At 41.4% G+C, this 20208-nt stretch overlaps 1 protein-coding gene across 1 annotated transcript in view; it reads right to left on the bottom strand.

Moving 5' to 3' along the window:
• tpo (thyroid peroxidase) overlaps positions 1-20208 on the bottom strand; it is an 87500-nt gene that overhangs the window by 52598 nt on the left and 14694 nt on the right. The window contains exon 5 of the mRNA XM_072278385.1: positions 10095-10224. Coding sequence (XP_072134486.1) covers positions 10095-10224 — 130 coding nt within the window. The remainder of the gene's footprint in view (positions 1-10094; positions 10225-20208) is intronic.

Raw genomic sequence — 20208 nt, 5'->3', positions numbered from 1 at the left:
TGACAATGGTCGCTGTGCGTGCCCCTGCCTTCCTTTAATTTGCATTTGCTGATCAATCTCAAACGCTGATTGGTCACTGGTCAACACTCTTTATCACTGTACTGACCCACTGCTGCCTTTTATCCTCATGCAGCAGACCTGACTGAAGTCACCCTCCTCTCAAAACTTCCAATGTCCGGATTGATCACTGGTTAACACTCTTTTTCCTACTAATTTTTTACTAACTTGTTACACAGGTTGGTTGCTAAAACTTAAAATGCATAAAAAGGGCTTACTTCAGTTCTCTGCATTATAGTTGAATTATTAATCAATAAATCTTGATCAAATTAATCAGACTTAAAACACACATTGATTTCAACTTGGCCTGTAGTAATTGCAATAACTTCATTAATGGTTGTTGGCTTGATTTATAAAGCAATATTTTAAAGAAAATGAAGAATTCATTCACCATGCCTAGAACCATAGAACCATAGGAACTACAGCACAGAAACAGGCCCTTTGGCCCTTCTTGGCTGTGCCGAACCATTTTCTGCCTAGTCCCACTGACCTGCACACGGACCATATCCCTCCATACACCTCCCATCCATGTATCTGTCCAATTTATTCTTAAATGTTAAAAAAGAACCCGCATTTACCACCTCGTCTGGCAGCTCATTCCATACTCCCACCACTCTCTGTGTGAAGAAGCCCCTACTAATGTTCCCTTTAAACTTTTCCCCCCTCACCCTTAACCCATGTCCTTTGGTTTTTTTCTCCCCTTGCCTCAGTGGAAAAAGCCTGCTTGCATTCACTCTATCTATACCCATCATAATTTTATATACCCCTATCAAATCTCCGCTCATTCTTCTACGCTTCAGGGAATAAAGTCCTAATCTATTCAACCTTTCTCTGTAACTGAGTTTCTCAAGTCCCGGCAACATCCTTGTAAACCTTCTCTGCACTCTTTCAACCTTATTTATATCCTTCCTGTAATTTGGTGACCAAAACTGAACACAATACTCCAGATTCGGCCTCACCAATGCCTTATACAACCTCATCATAACATTCCAGCTCTTATACTCAATACTTCGATTAATAAAGGCCAATGTACCAAAAGCTCTCTTTACGACCCTATCTACCTGTGACGACACTTTTAGAGAATTTTGTATCTGTATTCCCAGATCCCTCTGTTCCACTGCACTCCTCAGTGCCCTACCATTAACCCTGTATGTTCTACATTGGTTTGTCCTTCCAACGTGCAATATCTCACACTTGTCAGTATTAAACTCCATCTGCCATTTTTCAGCCCATTTTTCCAGCTGGTCCAAGTCTCTCTGCAGGCTCTGAAAACCTTCCTCACTGTCTACTACACCTCCAATCTTTGTATCATCAGCAAACTTGCTGATCCAATTTACCACATTATCATCCAGATCATTGATATAGATGACAAATAACAATGGACCCAGCACTCATCCCTGTGGCACACCACTAGTCACAGGTCTCCACTCAGAGAAGCAATTCTCTACCACCACTCTCTGGCTTCTTCCATCGAGCCAATGTCTAATCCAATTTACCACCTCTCCATGTATACCTAGCGACTGAATTTTCCTGACTAACCTACCATGCGGGACCTTGTCAAAAGCCTTACTGAAGTCCATGTAGACAATATCCACTGCCTTCCCTTCATCCACTTTCCTGGTAACCTCCTCGAAAAACTCCAGCAGATTGGTCAAACATGACCTACCACGCACAAAGCCATGTTGACTCTCCCTAATAAGCCCCCTGTCTATCCAAATGCTTGTAGATTCTGTCTCAGTACTCCCTCCAATAACTTACCTACTACTGACGTTAAACTCACCAGCCTATAATTTCCCGGATTACTTTTCGATCCTTTTTTAAACAATGGAACAACATGAGCCACTCTCCAATCCTCCGGCACTTCACCCGTAGACAGCGACATTTTAAATATTTCTGCCAGGGCCCCCACAATTTCAACACTAGTCTCCTTCAAGGTCCGAGGGAACACTCTGTCAGGTCCCGGGGATTTATCCACTTTAATTTTCCTCAAGACAGCAAGCACCTCCTCCTTTTCAATCTGTACAGTTTCCATGGTCTCACTACTTGATTCCCTCAATTCCATAGATTTCATGCCAGCTTCCTTAGTAAATACAGACGCAAAAAACCTATTTAAGATCTCCCCCATTTCCTTTGGTTCCGCACAAAGCCGACCACTCTGATCTTCAAGAGGACCAGTTTTATCCCTTACAATCCTTTTGCTCTTAATATACTTGTAAAATCTCTTTGGATTATCCTTCACTTTGACTGCCAAGGCAACCTCATGTCTTCTTTTAGCCCTCCTGATTTCTTTCTTAAGTATTTTCTTGCACTTCTTATACTCCTCAAGCACCTGATTTACCCCCTGTTTCCTATACATTTCATACAACTCCCTCTTCTTCTTTATCAGAGTTGCAATATCCCTTGAGAACCAAGGTTCCTTATTCCTATTCAATTTGCCTTTAATCCTGCCAGGAACATACAAAATCTGCACTCTCAAAATTTCCCCTTTGAAGGCTTCCCACCTACCGATCACACCTTTGCGAGAGAACAACCTGTCCCAATCCACGCTTTTTAGATCCTTTCTCATTTCTTCAAATTTGGCCTTCTTCCAGTTCAGAACCTCAACCCTAGGATCAGATCTATCCTTGTCCATGATCAAACTGAAACTAATGGTGTTATGATCACTGGAACCAAAGTGCTCCCTTACACAGACTTCTGTCACTTGCCCTAATTCGTTTCCTAACAGGAGATCCAATATTGCATCCCCTCTAGTTGGTCCCTCTATATACTGATTTAGAAAACTTTCCTGAACACATTTTACAAACTCTAAACCATCTAGACCCCTAACAGTATGGGAGTCCCAATCAATGCATGGAAAATTAAAATCCCCTACCAACACAACTTTATGTTTCCTGCAGTTGCCTGCTATCTCTCTGCAGATTTGCTCTTCCAAGTCTCGTTGACTATTGGGTGGTCTGTAATACAATCCCACTAATGTGGCCATACCTTTCCTGTTTCTCAGCTCCACCCATAAGGACTCAGTAGACAAGCCCTCTAATCTGTCCTGCCTGAGCACTGCTGTAATATTTTCCCTAACAAACAATGCTACTCCCCCACCTGTCATTCCTCTGCCTCGATCACATCTGAAACATCGGAACCCTGGAATATTAAGCTGCCAGTCCTGCCCCTCCTGTAGCCAAGTTTCACTAATTGCTACAACATCATAATTCCACGTGTCCATCCACGCCCTCAACTCATCCACCTTCCCCGCAATACTCCTAGCATTGTAATATATACAGCTCAGAAGATTTTTACCACCACTCACAACCTTTCTATCAGCGGATTTGCTTGAACTTCTAACATCATTTATTTTCACCCCAGCCACACTGTCAGCTCTGGCACTTTGGTTCCCATCCCCCTGCAAATCTAGTTTAAAGCCTCCCCAATAGCACTAACAAACCTCCCTGAAAGGATATTGGTCCCCCTGTGGTTCAAGTGTAACCCGTCTCTCTTGTACAGGTCCCACCTGCCCCAGAAGAGGTCCCAATGATCCTGAAATCTGAAACCCTGCCCCCTACACCAGTTCCTCAGCCACTTGTTCCTCCTCCAGAGCATCCTATTCCTACCCTCACTGGCATCTAGCACAGGTAGCAGTACTGAGATTATCACCCTTGAGGTCCTGCTTTTCAACTTCCTACCAAGCTCTTTATACTCACTGTCCAGGACCTCTTCACTCTTCCTTCCTATGTCATTGGTACCGATGTGCACCACGACATCTGGCTGGTCACCCTCCCACTTCAGAATGTCATGCAATTGATCAGTGACATCCTTGACTCTGGCACCTGGGAGGCAACAAACCATCCTGGATTCTCTGTCACGACCACAGAACCTTCTATCTGCACCTCTAACTATCGAGTCCCCTATCACTACCGCTCTCCTCTTTTTCCCTCCTCCCTTCTGCACTGCAGAGCCAGACTCAGTGCCAGAGATCTGGCTACTGCAGCTAGTCCCAGGTAAGTCATCCCCCCCAGCAGTATCCAATGCGGTATACTTGTTGTTGAGGGGAATGCCCTAAAGTTAATACACCTACTTAAGTGGTTATATGTACCTCATTTCAAACTAAATCAACCTCGTGTGGCAAATTTCTCAACTTTTCCCCTTTGCCCTGTTAAAAGTTCTTACAGTCAGTGATTAGGTTAGATGGGGGTACCCTTTCTGCTTCCCTTCATTTTTAAATCAAGGTGTGATATCTTTAATTTTTTTTGAGTAGAGGGAACAAGCTTCACTGGCCTTTGTAACTAAAAAGGATGCAGATACTTCACTGGATTAGATCTCAAATGCCAGGCTGAAGAACTTTAAGAAAATGAATTAGTCTTGCAGCAGACTCAATAACTGAAGACAGTACCTGAAAATCAAGTAATGTTGTGAGGTGGGAAGGAATGTGAGGTGGTGGGTTGTAAGGGGTAGAGTGTGTGGGAGAAATTCAGAATTTAACCTGATCGGTTTAACTCTGTGACCTCAATTCAATTTCACTCTCACTTCCAGGATTTGTTTCGCAGGGCTAAATATACTCCCGTGTTCAGATGGAACGGACACATATGTTCCAGTTGGGATCATTGGATAAAGCTCAGGAGGAGAATTTTTGACTCTGCACTAATATTAATGAAGTCAGTGATAAAATTACTAAGGGTGCTTTACCTCAACTGAGTAGCAAATTTATAAAAGCCCTCTAACTAATCAAATGAGTGCCTGAAAGTTCTTCTTTGAATAATTCCACCAAGCTCCTTTTACTCCTTATGTCATAGGATGTTTATTTGTATAATTTTGGTGAAGCATACATCGGACATTTTATTCCAGTAACTGCCATAGTGGAAAGAGACAGAACAATGTCCTTTGGGAAAGGCTGAGATTTAAAGTGAGAAGGATCTATTAGTTTAATTGAAGATGTTAATTTATGTATCTATCAGCAAAAAGAATTAATTCACAATCATATCTGCTTTATAGTTTTTTAGCATCAGCCCTTAAGTTCAAGGAATCTGTCTGCTTTATCAATGAATCGAGAGCTGATTAGGGGGATGAAGGTTCTATATTCCACCGTCTGACATGATGGAGTGATTGCTTATTGTTACTGACAGAACTTGTAGTAGAGGGTCAGCACCACATCAGAGCAGATGTTGGGATGAGGTGTTAATCAGTTACCTACCCCAGCATCAGGCATGATGGTATTCAAATTTGTAATAGTATGCAACAAATAGGGAGCTTTGTTGTAAAAAGCACAAGTTTACTATTGGTACTTATTGTACCACATCACCATGTCAGTCACAGAAAGATACAACATGAAATTGGCCTTGTGGGTCCATGTTGAATATCAACCACCAATTTACAGCAACCCTATATTGATCCTTTTTCTTTCTCCCTGTATTCTCATTAAAGCCCACTTTCTAGATTCGACCACTAACCGACACACCAGAGTGGCCAATTAACTTATCAACTCTCATTCTGGAATATGGGAGCAAACTAGAGCACCTGGAAGAAAGCCACACAGTGACAGGGTGAACATCTGGACTCCACACAGATAGTGCTCAAGGTCTGGGTGAACTTCGATTTCTGCTGCTGTGTCGCAGTGGCTGTACTAGTTGCATTACTGTGGAAGAAACACAGACCTATCCTTTGGCAGCACTAAATTGCAGTTCAAAAAATAAGTACAATGTAAGACACAAATTTAAATCATTGGAAGATTATCATGACATGGAGCATCACAGCCACTTATATGAAGTAATGTCATGTACAGTTGACATGCATTCATTGTGTCCCTAACTGCACGTGGAATTCCTTTTTTGCTCTTACGATAACATTCTGTAGATTGTACCGGGAATTCTTATAGTGTTATGGATCATTCACTTGCTGCTGATGTTGGCAATGTCATATGTAAAACCTTTACTAGTGTATTGTGCTCACACCATCTGAAGCGGTGATTTTTCCATGGCAATAAGAGAAGGAAGTCAACAATTACACTAAGCTTCCTTTCATTATTTTTTACTTTTTGCAATACTTCTCTGCTAACAAGCATAATAATTAATTAATTGTGGACCATAACAGCAGATTAAGAAATTACCTATGACAACTGCTGATAATGACAATTATCTTGTCTAGGACCAGGAATAATTATGTGAGTTAGAGAAAGTGAGTTGTTGATGTCAATTTAACTGCATTTTATGACTAAAAGCCATTAAATATTAGCTTTCTACTTCTCATTGCTAGAGGTTTCATAATTTAAATTGGATTCATTATTCAGAACTACACTCAGTGGACACTTTATTAAGTATATCTGCACACCTGCTCATTAATGCAAGTATCTAATCAGTCAATTGTATGGCAGCAACTCAATGCAGAATGGTCAAGAGGTTCAGTTGTTGTCTTGACCAAACATCAGAATGGGGAAGAAGTGTGATCTAAGTGACTTTGACCATGGGATGACTGCCAGATGGGGTGGTTTGTATTTCTCTGAAAATGCTGATCTCCTTTTACCATGCACAGCTATTTCTAGAGTTTGCAGAGAATGACACAAAAACAAAAATATATCCAGCGAGCAGCAGTTCTGTGGGCAAAAATGCCTTGTTAATGAAAAAGGTCAGAGTAGATTGGCCAGCCTGCTTCAAATTGACAGGAGGTTGAAAGTAGCTTAAATGACCATGCATTACAACAGTAGTGTGCAGAAGAACATCTCTGAACACACAACATGTCGAACTTTGAAGTGGATGTGTTACTGCAGCAGAAGACCACAAACTTACACTCAATGGCCACTTTATTATTTACTGGAGATACCTGATAAAGTGGCCACTGAGTGAATTTGAACAGATTTCAAGGTATGAGAAATTTTTAAAAATCTATTGTTTTATTGATGTACATGAAATGCCTAGCATATAGCACGTGTGTAAGATCAGTTGAGAATCCAAACCATTGGTAACATCAGATTTTCTTCCTAGGAAGGATTGTATAACAGAGTTTGACCTATTTTAGATATGATTTACAGAGCTTGTCTTCCATAACTGATTCTGCACCCTGAGTTAACATAGTCACGAAGAATAAAATACTTGCCAACATTTTTTCAAATGCCGCCTCAGCCCATTCTCTCAACAGCAGTACATAGATTAAAGTAGTTTAACTACTTCAGTACCAAAACTGAGCTAATTAATTCCAAAAGCCTTGTTCAGTATCCATCACTTTCAAATATAGAAGGTAATGAAGTGCACATGAAATTCACTCCTCCTACAGTGCAAAGAGCAAATTGCTGGGAGAAAAGGAGAAATTAATCCTTCCTCACCAGAACAAAATGGATATATGATTATTGATCACTGGTTGTATTCATATTGACATGTCTAACAAAGTCAATTGAACCAGAATATTTGGAGGAGAGCTCAGCTGGCAGCTGATATTCTCTTTTTGTGCCTGTCGCACCAAGAAGATTCAAAAGATTAAAGGCAAGTACCATCAAGCTCAAGGACAGCTTCTATCCCACTGTAATAAGGTAGTTCCCTAGAATGATAAGATGGACTCTTGACCTCACAATTTACCTTGGTATGGCCTTGCACCTTAGCGTCTGCCCATACTGCACTTTCTTTGTAACTGTAATACTTTATTCTGCATTATCTTATTAATTCCCTAGTACTACCTTGATACATTTATGTAATAAAATGATGTATGGATGACATGCAAAACAACATTTTTCACTGTACCTCAGTATATGTAACAATAATAATCCAATTTACTAATTTATCTAATTGTGTGAAGGCTAGTACTGGCAGCTCATATAAGCTTGTGCCAACCAACTGGCAGGGGTATTCAAAGGCATTTTTCAATCTCTTGATGCTACGATCAGAATTTCTCAGCTGTTTCAAAAGGGCAACAATTATACCAGTGCCCAAGAAGAGCAGAGTGAGCTGCCTTAACGATTATCGTCCAGTAACAGTCATAATGATGGTGATGGAGTGCTTTCAGAGCTTGGTCATGGCTAGAATCAACTCCTACCTCAGCAAGGACCTGGATCCACAACAATTTGCCTATCACTACAAGTCTATGGTAGATGCGATCTCAATGCAGCTTTGGATCACTTGGACAAAAGAGTTACCTATGTCAGGATTATTAGATTAGATTATGAGGACACTCGGTCCTCATTTATTGTCATTTAGAAATGCATGCATTAAAAATTTTAAAATGGGTATTGTTTATTGACTATAGCTCAGTGTTTAACACCATCATACCTGCAGACCTGATTGGAAAAACTACAGAACCTGGACTTCTCAACTTCCAACAACTGGATCCTCAACTTCCTAACCGAAGACCACAATCTGTGAGTATTGGTAATAACATCTCCAACCAACTGACAATTAACACTGGCACACTTCAGGGATACATGCTTAGCCCATTGTTCTACTCCCTCTACATGAATGTGTGAATAGGCATAACTCAAGTACTATCTATAAATTTGCTGATGATGCAACCATTGTTGCTAGAATCTCAGATGGTGACAAGAGGGTGTACCAAAGTGAGATACGCCAGCTTGTTGAGTGATTTTGCAGCAACAACCTTGCACTCAACATCAGTAAGACCAAAGAGTTGATTGTGGATTTTAAAAAAGGTAAGATGAGGGAACACAAACCAATCCTCATAGAGAGCTCAGAAGTGGAGAGAGTGAGCAATTTCAGGTTCCTGTATGTCAATATCTCTGAAGACCTAACATAGTCCCAACATATTGAAGCAGCTATAAAGAGGGCAAGACAGTGGCTATATTTCATTAAGAGTTTGAGGAGATTTGGTTTGCTGCCTAAAACACACAAGAACTTCTACTGATGAACTGTGGAGAGCATTCTGACTGGCTGTATCATTGTCTGGTATGCGTGGGGGGGGGAGGGGGAGGGGCTACTGACAGGATCAAAGTAAGTTTCAGAAAGTTGTACAGTTAGTCATCTCCATTATGGGTACTAACATCTGCAGTATCCAAGACATCTTCAAGGAGTAGTGTCTCAGAAAGGCGGTGTCCATCATTAAGAACCCCACCACACAGGACATGCCCTCTTCTCATTGTTACCATCAAGACAGAGGTAAAGAAGCCTGAAGGCACACACTCAGTGATTCAGGAACTATTTCTTCCCCTCTGCCATCCTACTTCTAAACAGACATTGAAACCCTGAACACTACCTCACTACTTTATTTCTGTTCTTGTACTACGTATTTAACTATTTAATATGCATATATATACTTACTGTAATTGACAGATTTTTTTCTATACTTGTCATGTATTTCATTGTACTGCTGCTGCTAAGTTAACAAATTTCATGACATACGCCCGTAATATTAAACTAGATTCTGATATTCTCAAAGACACATTTTCATTATGTCTCTAACTTATCCAATGAACACTAGTTTGTTAGTTATGAAGGTTGGAACATACCAGTTCATACTGATATGCATTGAGAGGAATGGAGAGGTATCAAATGTAAACTGTAATATTTTCCATGGTCAATATATCCGTGAACAATTTAAATTAACATGAAGCTTATGTAAGTAAAGAGACAAATTGCAACATCCAAGCAAAGCAGCATTGCCTTTTCCATCACAAATTGAAATATACATTAATTAGCAGCTTTCTCCAAACAAGACCTTTTGGAAACACTTCAAATTAATACTAATACACAATTAAGAAATACAGAAGCTCGCTCATTTTACATAATAGTGGGTAGTTAAATGTGTAAAATTAAGGTAAAATTCTTAGAAATAAAACAAATGTTTTAGTCAAATAAACATTTCTTGCTCTGAAAATGCTCTCAGAGCGAAGTAGAGGAATACAATGGTGATGGTTTGGGAAGGGTCAGGCAGCAGGGGCCACCTATCCACCTCCTCCACTCTACTCCATAATTATTAGACACATTAGCTGTAGATTTGTGTGCATGAAAGATGAATATTTACAATATGCATCCATTTAAAGTACCCCTTCTAAAAGCAGTCAAAGTTCGCTTCCCCTTCAAGCCCCTGGAGTCAAGAGAAGGTGAAGTACTCACAAGTGGTAACTTAAATCCTTTGTACGTGTGTTCAGAATTCCACCCTTTTGGTTGGCTGAATCCATCCTCATAATTTGGAGCTAGCCACCGTAGAAGAGCAGTGTTCGAGGCACCCCATCTAGTATTATTTCTGAAAGAGGATTCAAAGCAAAACTGCCATTCCTGAGTACAGTATAGAGGTTGTGTTTTTGTATTCAAGCTATTTTGAAGAATTTTCTGCTTATTCATGTGAATTTGTATTGCCATTCTCATGCTGGCTTTCAGCCACATAAATTGCTTTTCCTTAAAATAGATACAGTACATTGTCAAGGATCAGACTAAGTGATACCACAGTATATTCAGCTACTGTGAATGTACAAAACATGTCCTAACTCTTACCTTTCTGGCAAAGACTGGAACTATTTTAGACTACACAAGATTGTATCCAGCTTTTAAAATTTATCATTATGCATCTGACAAATATATGGTGCTGATCACACTTTGCTGTCCTTTTTGCTCCAAAACAAAATGCATAATTTTCAATTATGCCCAAAAATGTAGGAAACGTTATCAAGTATAACCTACAATAGTTCATCTCAGGCTTTGCCTCAGAACAACGCAGATACTCTTTCTACTGGATGCTGCTTTGCTCAAAGCAATAAGGGACAGGATTCAGACTGCAGACAGGATTTTCAGGTATTATTTCACAAATTCAATCACATGGTAATTTCAATATTACTCTCTAGAATCCAGTCTCCTAGGCAAAAACAGTTGTAGGAAATACATTAAGGAAATAATTTAAAACTTAGTAAAAAGTATCAAAATGCTTAATCACTTTAGATACAGAAAACCTGTTTTAAATATTCCTACACTTTGACCACCAGGTTTAACTTACAAGATTTGTTAATTTATTGGAGTCACATGTAATTGATTTATTATAACCTGTGAATGTGAAACTTCTTCATGCAAGAACTATCATTGTTCCCTGACAAAGGAAAACATAGATTGACATTGTCTATTTTCTCTAAGAAAAAATACCAAACTCCATGCAGAATATGACCTGTCTACAACTACCCTTTGCTTTCTGTGTGCAAGCCAGTTTTTGATCAGCAAAGCAATGTCTCCTTGGGTCCCAAGCCTCCTTATTTTCTCAATAAGGCTTGCATGCCTTGCTGAAATCCATATACACTACATCTACCGCTCTACTTTCATCAATATGTTTAGTCACATCCTCAAAAAGTTCAGTCAGGCTCATAAAGCATGACCTGCCTTTGTCAAAGCCATGCTGGCTATTCCTAATCATATTATACCTCTCCAAATGTTCATAAATCCTGCCTTTCAGGATCTTCTCCATCAACTTACCAACCACTGAAGTAAGACTCACCGGTCTATAATTTCTTGGGTTACCTCTACTCGCTTTCTTGAATAAGGGAACAACATCCGCAACCCTCCAATCCTCCAGATCCTCTCCCGTCCTTATTGATGATGCAAAGATCATTGCCAGAGGCTCAGCAATCTCCTCCCTCACTTCCCACTGTAGCCTGGGGTATATCTCATCCGGTCCCATTGACTTATCCAACTTGATGTTTTGTAAACACTCCAGCACATCCTTTTACTTAATGTCTATATGCTCAAGGTTTTCAGTCCACTGTATGTCATCCTTACAAGAGCCAAGGTCTTTTTCCGTAGTGAATATTGAAGTAAAGTATTTATTAAGTACCTCCACTACCTCCTCCAGTTCCATACACACTTTCCCACCGTCACACTTGATTGGTCTTATCCCCTTGCTCTTCACATTCTTGTGGAATGCCTTGGGGGTTTCCTTAATCCTGCTTACCAAGGCCTTCTGATGGCCCCTTCTGGCTCTCCTAATTTCATTCTTCCTGCTCACCGTATGATTTTCTAGATCTCTGGCATTACCTAGTTTTTTGAAGGTAATGATAGAGATCTAGAAAATTATTTCCTATCCATCTACTTGTACAAATACTCTTTAATTGCTAAATTCCATATACGGGCCCCTTTCTGGGTGAAAGAATTGATTCCAAGGTTCCTACTAGATTTCTCCCTTCTCGAATTAAACCTCTGCCTTCTGGTTCTTGATTCTCCAACTCTGCATAAAAAACTGTGCATATTCATTCCAATTTATTGGAATACTGGTGAATAAACAAAGGGGGTGAAATTAGAATATAACTATCTCCATTCTTCTCTGTATTTTAATTGTATTATTCTATAATGATGAACAGGCAAGCAAAAACTAGACCGATAGTCTATCCGTGTATGGTTCCTTTTCACACAGCCTTTCAATGTAGTAAATATCAGAATCATTGGTTCAGGAAAATCCATTCACTAACTTTTCAGGATGATGTTTAAATTAGGCTACCCACATTAAGACATTATTGTTGGAATAATTCTCAAACTAAACAACTCATATCAAAGAAAATGACATTTTTATTGACCAATTCATGGACTAAGACCATAGAAATAGGATAAAGATAGCACGAGTAAACAGTAAAAGGTGGACTGCATCATTCAAAGTATTGTAAGTCTGATTTGGTTTTGTAAAATAACGAGTACTCAATAACTTCCAAGCAGCAGTAAACAAAACTAATCCACTGGACTCTCATGGATACCTGCTTTGGGGTGATTGCTGATACTTAAGGAGTAAGTAGTATTTAATGTTGAAGTGCAGCTCGTAAGGGATATGCAGACCGTGGAAATCAGTGACGTAGACAAGAACAAGCTCTTCTGAGTGACCGTGTTCAGAATCAGCTTGAGGGAAATACATTTAAAATGAAGTTACAGGTAAAGCAGAAACTTTGTAAAATTGTTAGAGTAAAGAGGTCATATTAATTCACAATACTTTGCACATTATATGATATAAAATCTCTGATAATTTATTGCATCATCTCTTATGTATGCTTGTATTTGTATTATCTTATTCATAGTATTTGTTCAGCCTTAATTAACTTTCAAAGGACTTCTAGGTTATGCCATTCTGTTAGATTTGAATAGTTCAATCCCACCAGAGACGCTCAGGCAAAACGTTGAATAAATCAAAGAGCCAATTTATTGACAAATATAATAAGTATGCTTCTGGATTATAAACCTAGTGTCCAAACTAATAATTCTGAGAAGTACAGTTCACATTCCACAATGTCAGTCTGAGAATATGAACTTCTTGGTTAAAACCTTCAAAGTAAAAATCTGGCAGGAGAGAAAAAGTGAACAAGAAACAGCTGGAGTGTTATAGAAACCCAATTGCATTGCCAATGTTCTCAAAGGAAGAAAACCCACTTATTCTGGTCTACTTAGCACTCAAATCCCAGACTAATATGGTTGAATTTTAGCTGTCCTAAGGTGATTGGTGAGGCAATAATTATGTACCCCATACCCGCAAAATGCTTTAAAGATTAAAATAAAATACTTCTGTATGTGTATTATTCATTTCAAACTGTTCCATTAAAGGATTTTTTTTCATTACGTAGTGGTTACAGTGGGATTAGCAGAAGTATGTAATAATCTGCACTAACAAAGTCCAATTAAATGAATAATCAATCAGTTTGAAATATATTAATAAAATGAAGAATGTGGGACGAAGAACTGAGAAATATTGCTGGAATTAAACGAAGACAAATTTACCATTAGATAATGCAGATTATGTGCTTGAAGAATTGTTAATTTGTGGGCCTATAGAGCAGAAGCTGCTGGAGAAGACCAGTCTGAAGTCCCTTTATGAACAACATGAACATAATGGGCTCTTACTGTAAATTTCCATAATTTTGTGGAATAATGTGATTTTATGTTCACACTTTGTGACAGTCCAGTGTAAATAATAAAATTATGAAGACAGATGCTTTTATAATTAATTTGCCTGCTCAACATTTTTTTGGTTATTATAAAATTGTGGATGATTTAAGTATGGGTGGTGAGAGGCTGAATATTTATTGCAGCTCTTTGTAAATTCAATGTAAGTGCACCCTTATCTATACCAGCTGACCATGACGCAGAAGTAGGGCAATGGGATGGTATGAAGACAACTGTTATGTTGAACTTAACTGCAAAAAAGAAGACTTGACTACAAGTAAAAATAGACTTTCCTGTAACTACTCAAGACAATAGTGAGAATGTCTGAAATATTGTGCAACTGCTGGTTTCCACAGCCCAAGGAAGGATATGCTTGAGACAAAAAGAATGCAGCAAAGGTGAATTATATTGGTTCTTGACAAATGAGTGTAGTATGATTATGTGGTGTGAATTCCAGTGTGGAAGAGAAGGAGGAGGGAGGGAAGGAGGCTGCCCCATGCAGAGAGATTAAGCAGATTGGGCCTATACTTTGAAAAATAATAGGAAACCTCATACAATTGTGACGAAAGTACACATAGATTAAGATGTTAACTGGCCTGTGCTGGCACCAGTGGGATCAGCAGTTGGTCTGCCACCTGTCTTCAGGAGAAAGAGAGATAAGGAAAAACAATGGAGCAGCATTTGGAGATGTTAATGAAGGGACGAGAGAGTTTAACGGAAGGAGACACGGTCTGAGAGCTGTCAAGATCGGCTCCTCTTTGAACCCTGAACTGTTTGAAGTGATGGACAGGCGATACCCCAGCAGGGGGATAAAAAGGGACAGGTTCGCTAAGGCAACACACACACGACACCCCGAGGTAACGAGACCCTGGAAGCGGTGCGTCTCTCACAAGTCAGTGGGAGTTTTTGGAGGGCTGGTCGCGGGATCAAGCCATAGACGCACAGGGTGGAAAGGAACGATCGGCGGGAACCTGGTGTGTGTCCACCCTTGCCTGGGTGCCAGGTTCACTGTAGAGGAACGGAGGGGTCACAGTCGGTGACCTCAGAAGACATTACAAAGGGCTCGCCCGAAAGCTGACTGCGAGGAATATCGAAGGTCTGTGTGGAAGCCGTTTTTGAATATTCATTCGCTTTCTCTCTCTCTCTCCCACGGCAGTGATTACTGTGAACTGAACTGAACTCAATTGAACTGAACTTTGCATCACTTTGAAACTGGTCATTTACCCCTAGACGACGATAGAGCTTGATTGATCCTATTATCCTAGTTTCTGTGTACATGTATGTTTATCATTGCTGAACTGTTGTATTCATTATCCTTTTGATTAGAGTACTGTGTTGCTTATTTCTTTAATAAAACTTTCTTAGTTCCAGTAATCCAGACTCCAACTGAGTGATCCATTTCTGCTGGTTTGGCAACCCAGTTACGGGGTACGTAACAGAAGCGGGGGCTCGTCCGGGATTTTGAACGCTAAATTTGGGACGGAGTAAATTGATTGGGTTAAAATTCCCAAAAGAAAGAAAAGGCAAACAGCAGAAATGGAGATTGAGGAATTTCTAAAGGTGTCGACCTTGGAGGCATTAGAGGATGCCAGGAAAGTGGAATTGGCAGCTGTGGCCAAACGGTTGAATCTTGTTAAGGGGAAGTCGACATTGAGGAGAGAGGAGATACACAGAGCTATCGTAGAGCACTATGTATCTAAAGGTGTGTTTCCCCAAGGGGAGCTGGAGGTGGTGCCTATTGAAAAATCTGGTGGAGACGCGGTACAGGTGCAGCTTGAAAAACTGAGACTCGAGCACGAGTTCCAGGTACAGCAGCTAGAACACGAAGAGGAAGAGAGACAGTTACAACGGCAAGAGAGAGAGAGAAACAGTTGGAGCGAGAAGAAAGGCAGTTGGAGCGAGAGGAGAAACAGAGGGAAAGGGAATTTGAGCTGGAGAAGTTAAAGATAAGGGCAGAGCAGGGGCCCGTGCCGAACCAAGGTGGAGGGTTCCGGGTGACCCAGGAGGTTAGGCTGGTTCCCCCATTTGACGATACCGATGTGGATCGGTACTTTCTCCATTTCGAAAAAGATGCTACAAGTCAGGACTGGCCGAGGGATAAGTGGGCTGTTTTGCTTCAGAGTGTACTAAAAGGGAAAGCCCAACAAGCTTACTCAGCTTTGTCCGCGGAAGATGCCCAGAGGTACGAGGTGGTGAAAGAGGCCATCCTCAGGATTTATGAGTTGGTCCCGGAGGCATACCGGCAGACGTTCCGGAATGCGAGGAAGCAGTGGGACCGCACGTATTTAGAGTTTGCCCATGAGATGCAGACGTATTGTGAGCGTTGGTGTGCCTCGAAGGGGGTAGATGGGGATTATGACAGACTGCTACAGCTGATCCTGATTGAGCAATTTAAAGGTTGTGTCCCTGAGGGTATGAGACCCTACCTAGATGAGAAAGAGGCAGCCACGTTAGCCACAACTGCTAAGTTAGCGGATGAGTATGCGTTGACGCATAAAGTGAAGTTTGCCCTGAGTAAAGACTACCAGAAGGGCAGTGAGGATGGTGGGGAGAGTCTGCCAGAAAAGTCAGAAAGTAAGCCGGGGACTAGTGAGAAGGATAAGGTAGACCGGGAGCAGTCTGGTAGGAAGTCTCCTGGGGTCGTCTGTTATAATTGTGGGAAAGTCAGACACTTTGCGTCCAGGTGCTTTGCCCCAAAGAAGGAGACGGGAAAAGGAAAAACGGCGATTTTGACCGGCTGTATCGAGCTGGTAAACGAACCGCTAGGAGAGGAAAGGTCTGCCAAAGTTCAGGAAGGGCGCGAGAGGTTTATCTCAGTCGGATTGGTGTCAGTGAAGGAGGGGTTAAACCCAGTTCCAGTGCGGATCTGGAGAGACACAGGAGAGTGTCAGTCATTGATATTGAAGGGTGTATTAGAGTTTAGTTCAGAGACACAGTCTGGGGAGGTCAAGGTCAAAGGTATTGGGGAAGGGACAGAGGCAGTCCGTTTTCACCAGATACACCTACAAAGCAACTTGGTCTCTGGACTAGTCACGATCGGGGTGAGGCCCGAATTACCGATGAAAGGCGTGGAAGTCTTGCTCGGTAATGACCTCGCCGGGGGAATTGTGTTCCCAGCCATGAGATTGACAAGTCAGCCTGCCAGCATTGAGGCCCCGCCCATGGACTCGCAGGTTTATCCCGTTTGCGCAGTAACTCGGCGGATGTTGAGGAAGCCTGCAGAGGCTGATATACAGCTAGCTGAGGCGTTTCTGCTAGCCTTGTACGAGAAGGGGGTAGAAAGTGAAAAGAAGGAGCGTGGTGGAACAAGAGGAGGTGAGGGGGCTGAGGCAGACTTAGCATTAGCCAGGAAGGACTTTATACAGTCACAGGAGCGAGACGAGGGGTTGATGGTTTTGGCAGAGACAGCTCTCTCTGACGCAGAATTAAGAAGGGAACCAGTAGGCTATTGTGTGGAGGAGGAAGTGCTAAGGAAGAAAGGGAGACCAAGTACCGTACCCGCAGCTGAGGAATGGGGGGTGGTGCAAAAGAGTTATGGGGATGAGATTTTTAACCTGGCCCACAAGGTAGCCCTCGGTGGACATTTTGAGGTGCTGGAGGAAACAGTTGGTGGAATCATGAAAGAGGTTTACCGGCTGCACTTGAGGAAGGATGTTATTGATTATGGCAGACGCAAACTGAGATGGTCACAGGCTTTTGATATGCTAACAAACCTAGTCGGTGTTAGCGCGGAAATCAATGAAGCTAGGGTCCCCCTGATAAGAGAAAAAAAACACTTTGAAAAGATGAGTATGGTATCGACTAGATGGGAGAAGGCTATTGTTTTGGCCAGCTCTGCTGATAAAGTCTCTCCCTTAATCCCCGAACAAAGCGACTCTTTAGGAGAAGTAATTAAATGGCTCGCACAAGTGTGTTTGACTGTCCCGAGGCGATGCAAAGAACTGGGACGTTGGGTGGTGTTTGTCACGCTAGGTCAGTCTAGTGAGCAACATCTCTATAGAATGAGTAATTCAGTGACGAAAGGGCTAACGAACACAGAAGTGTGTATTGGTGATATGATACGGCTGCCTGAAGCCAGCTTGATAGTGAACCTTGAAAAAAATGAGTTCGGCCACACGAAGGTCACTTATCTGGGAATTGTGGTGACACAGGGGCAGCTGGCAGCGATGCAAGCTAAAGTGCGGGCTATCTCTGACATCCCAACCCCGACAGACAAGAGGACCCTCAAAGGCTCTTGGAGATGGTGGGGTACTGTAGGAAGTTTTGCAATAACTCTGCGGTTACTACCCCTCCCCCTCCTACTAAGCCCTTGCGAGAGAAAACTAAGTCGGAATGGGACTACCCTTGTTATTGTGGTCCGGGACGAAACCCAATGAGAGGTTACATTGATCACAATTCATCAGTGTTTTTGGCCACTATGAAGTTTGCTAAGTTGGAGCCTGGTTTAAGGGATTATTAATAACACATATAAAAGGAACAGAAAATATGATTGCTGAATGTCTGTCAGGTGTTGACAACCTAAAATTCGCTGTAGTAGCCAAATAGCTGATGAAGATGTATATTTGTGTGTATCAAATAATGTATTCATGTTTGTAATTTTTACCCCGGTAAAAATCCTTAAAGGTGAGGGGTGTGACGAAAGTACACATAGACTAAGATGTTAACTGTCCTGTGCTGGCACCAGTGGGATCAGCAGTTGGTCTGCCACCTGTCTTCAGGAGAAAGAGAGATAAGGAAAAACAATGGAGCAGCATTTGGAGATGTTAATGAAGGGACGGGAGAGTTTAACGGAAGGAGACACGGTCTGAGCGCTGTCAAGATCGGCTCCTCTTTGAACCCTGAACTGTTTGGAGTGATGGACAGGCGATACCCCAGCAGGGGGATAAAAAGGGACAGGTTCGCTAAGGTAACACACACACGACACCCCGAGGTAACGAGACCCTGGAAGCGGTGTGTCTCCCGCAAGTCGGTGGGAGTTTTTGGAGGGCTAGTCGCGGGACCAAGCCATAGACGCACAGGGTGGAAAGGAACGATCGGCGGGAACCTGGTGTGTATCCGCCCTTGCCTGGGTGCCAGGTTCACTGTAGAGGAACGGAGGGGTCACAGTCGGTGACCTCAGAAGACATTACAAAGGGCTCGCCCGAAAGCTGACTGCGAGGAATATCGAAGGTCTGTGTGGAAGCCGTTTTTGAATATTCATTCACTTTCTCTCTCTCTCTCCCACGGCAATGATTACTGTGAACTGAACTGAACTCAATTGAACTGAACTTTGCGTCACTTTGAAACTGGTCATTTACACCTAGACGACGATGGAGCTTGATTGATCCTATTATCCTAGTTTCTGTGTACATGTGCGTTTATCATTGCTGAACTGTTGTATTCATTATCCTTTTGGTTAGAGTACTGTGTTGCTTATTTCTTTAATAAAACTTTCTTAGTTCCAGTAATCCAGACTCCAACTGAGTGATCCATTTCTGCTGGTTTGGCAACCCAGTTACAGGGTACGTAACACAATATTCTTACGGAGCTTGTTGGAGTGAATGTAACTTGATATTTCTACTGGTTGGGACAGTTAGAACTCAGAATATGCAGCTAGCCATTTAGGTCTGAGATGAGAATAAAGTACTTCCTTCAGAGGCTAGTGAATTTTCCTTGGATTTCTCTTTCTAAGAGAACAGTAATGATTCAGTCACCAAGTATGTTCAAGGCAGAGAGTGATATATTTTTAATAATTAAAATAGTCAAGGGATGTAGGATTATTGATAAAAAATTGCTCTCAAGAGGAAGAAAAAGCAGCCATTATCTTATGGAATTGTAAAACAGGTGTGAAGGATTGGATGGCCTATTGCTGCTTCTAATTCTTGTGCCTTGAGCTGGAGAAGCCAGATCAAGATTGCAATCTTAGTACCTGCAATTCTGGGCAGCAGATCTGCTCAGGAGAATGATGGAGGGACCTGGGATACCTTAGAAGGGAATGGAGGACAGTGAAAGCTAGTTTCCTAATAAGCAGGTAAGCATCAACTGGTAAAGTCAGGTTCACATCTCAGCACTAATGTCAGTCTCTAGACTCTCCCAATATTTGTCCTTGCAGTTAAGCCACTTACCTAAGTACTTCTGCTTTCTTTTTTGTTCAGAATCTTGATAACCAGAGTATTCTGAAGCTTCTGCCATTAATCCAGTAATGATGATAATGCTAGGCCTGAACTGATCATATAACTGTCCTTCACTAAGTCATTGTAAAGATTTCCACTGTATTACCGATTGGCTAGTTAATTTGATTTTTCAATGTATGATTGTTTTAAATATATGAATATAATGAACATCTGTTTTA

Source organism: Mobula birostris, chromosome 2 (assembly GCF_030028105.1).
Source record: "Mobula birostris isolate sMobBir1 chromosome 2, sMobBir1.hap1, whole genome shotgun sequence".
NCBI classification, from domain to species: Eukaryota; Metazoa; Chordata; class Chondrichthyes; order Myliobatiformes; family Myliobatidae; genus Mobula; species Mobula birostris.
Note: the sequence above shows the minus strand (reverse complement) of the source record. Positions and strands in the feature narration are given on the sequence as shown.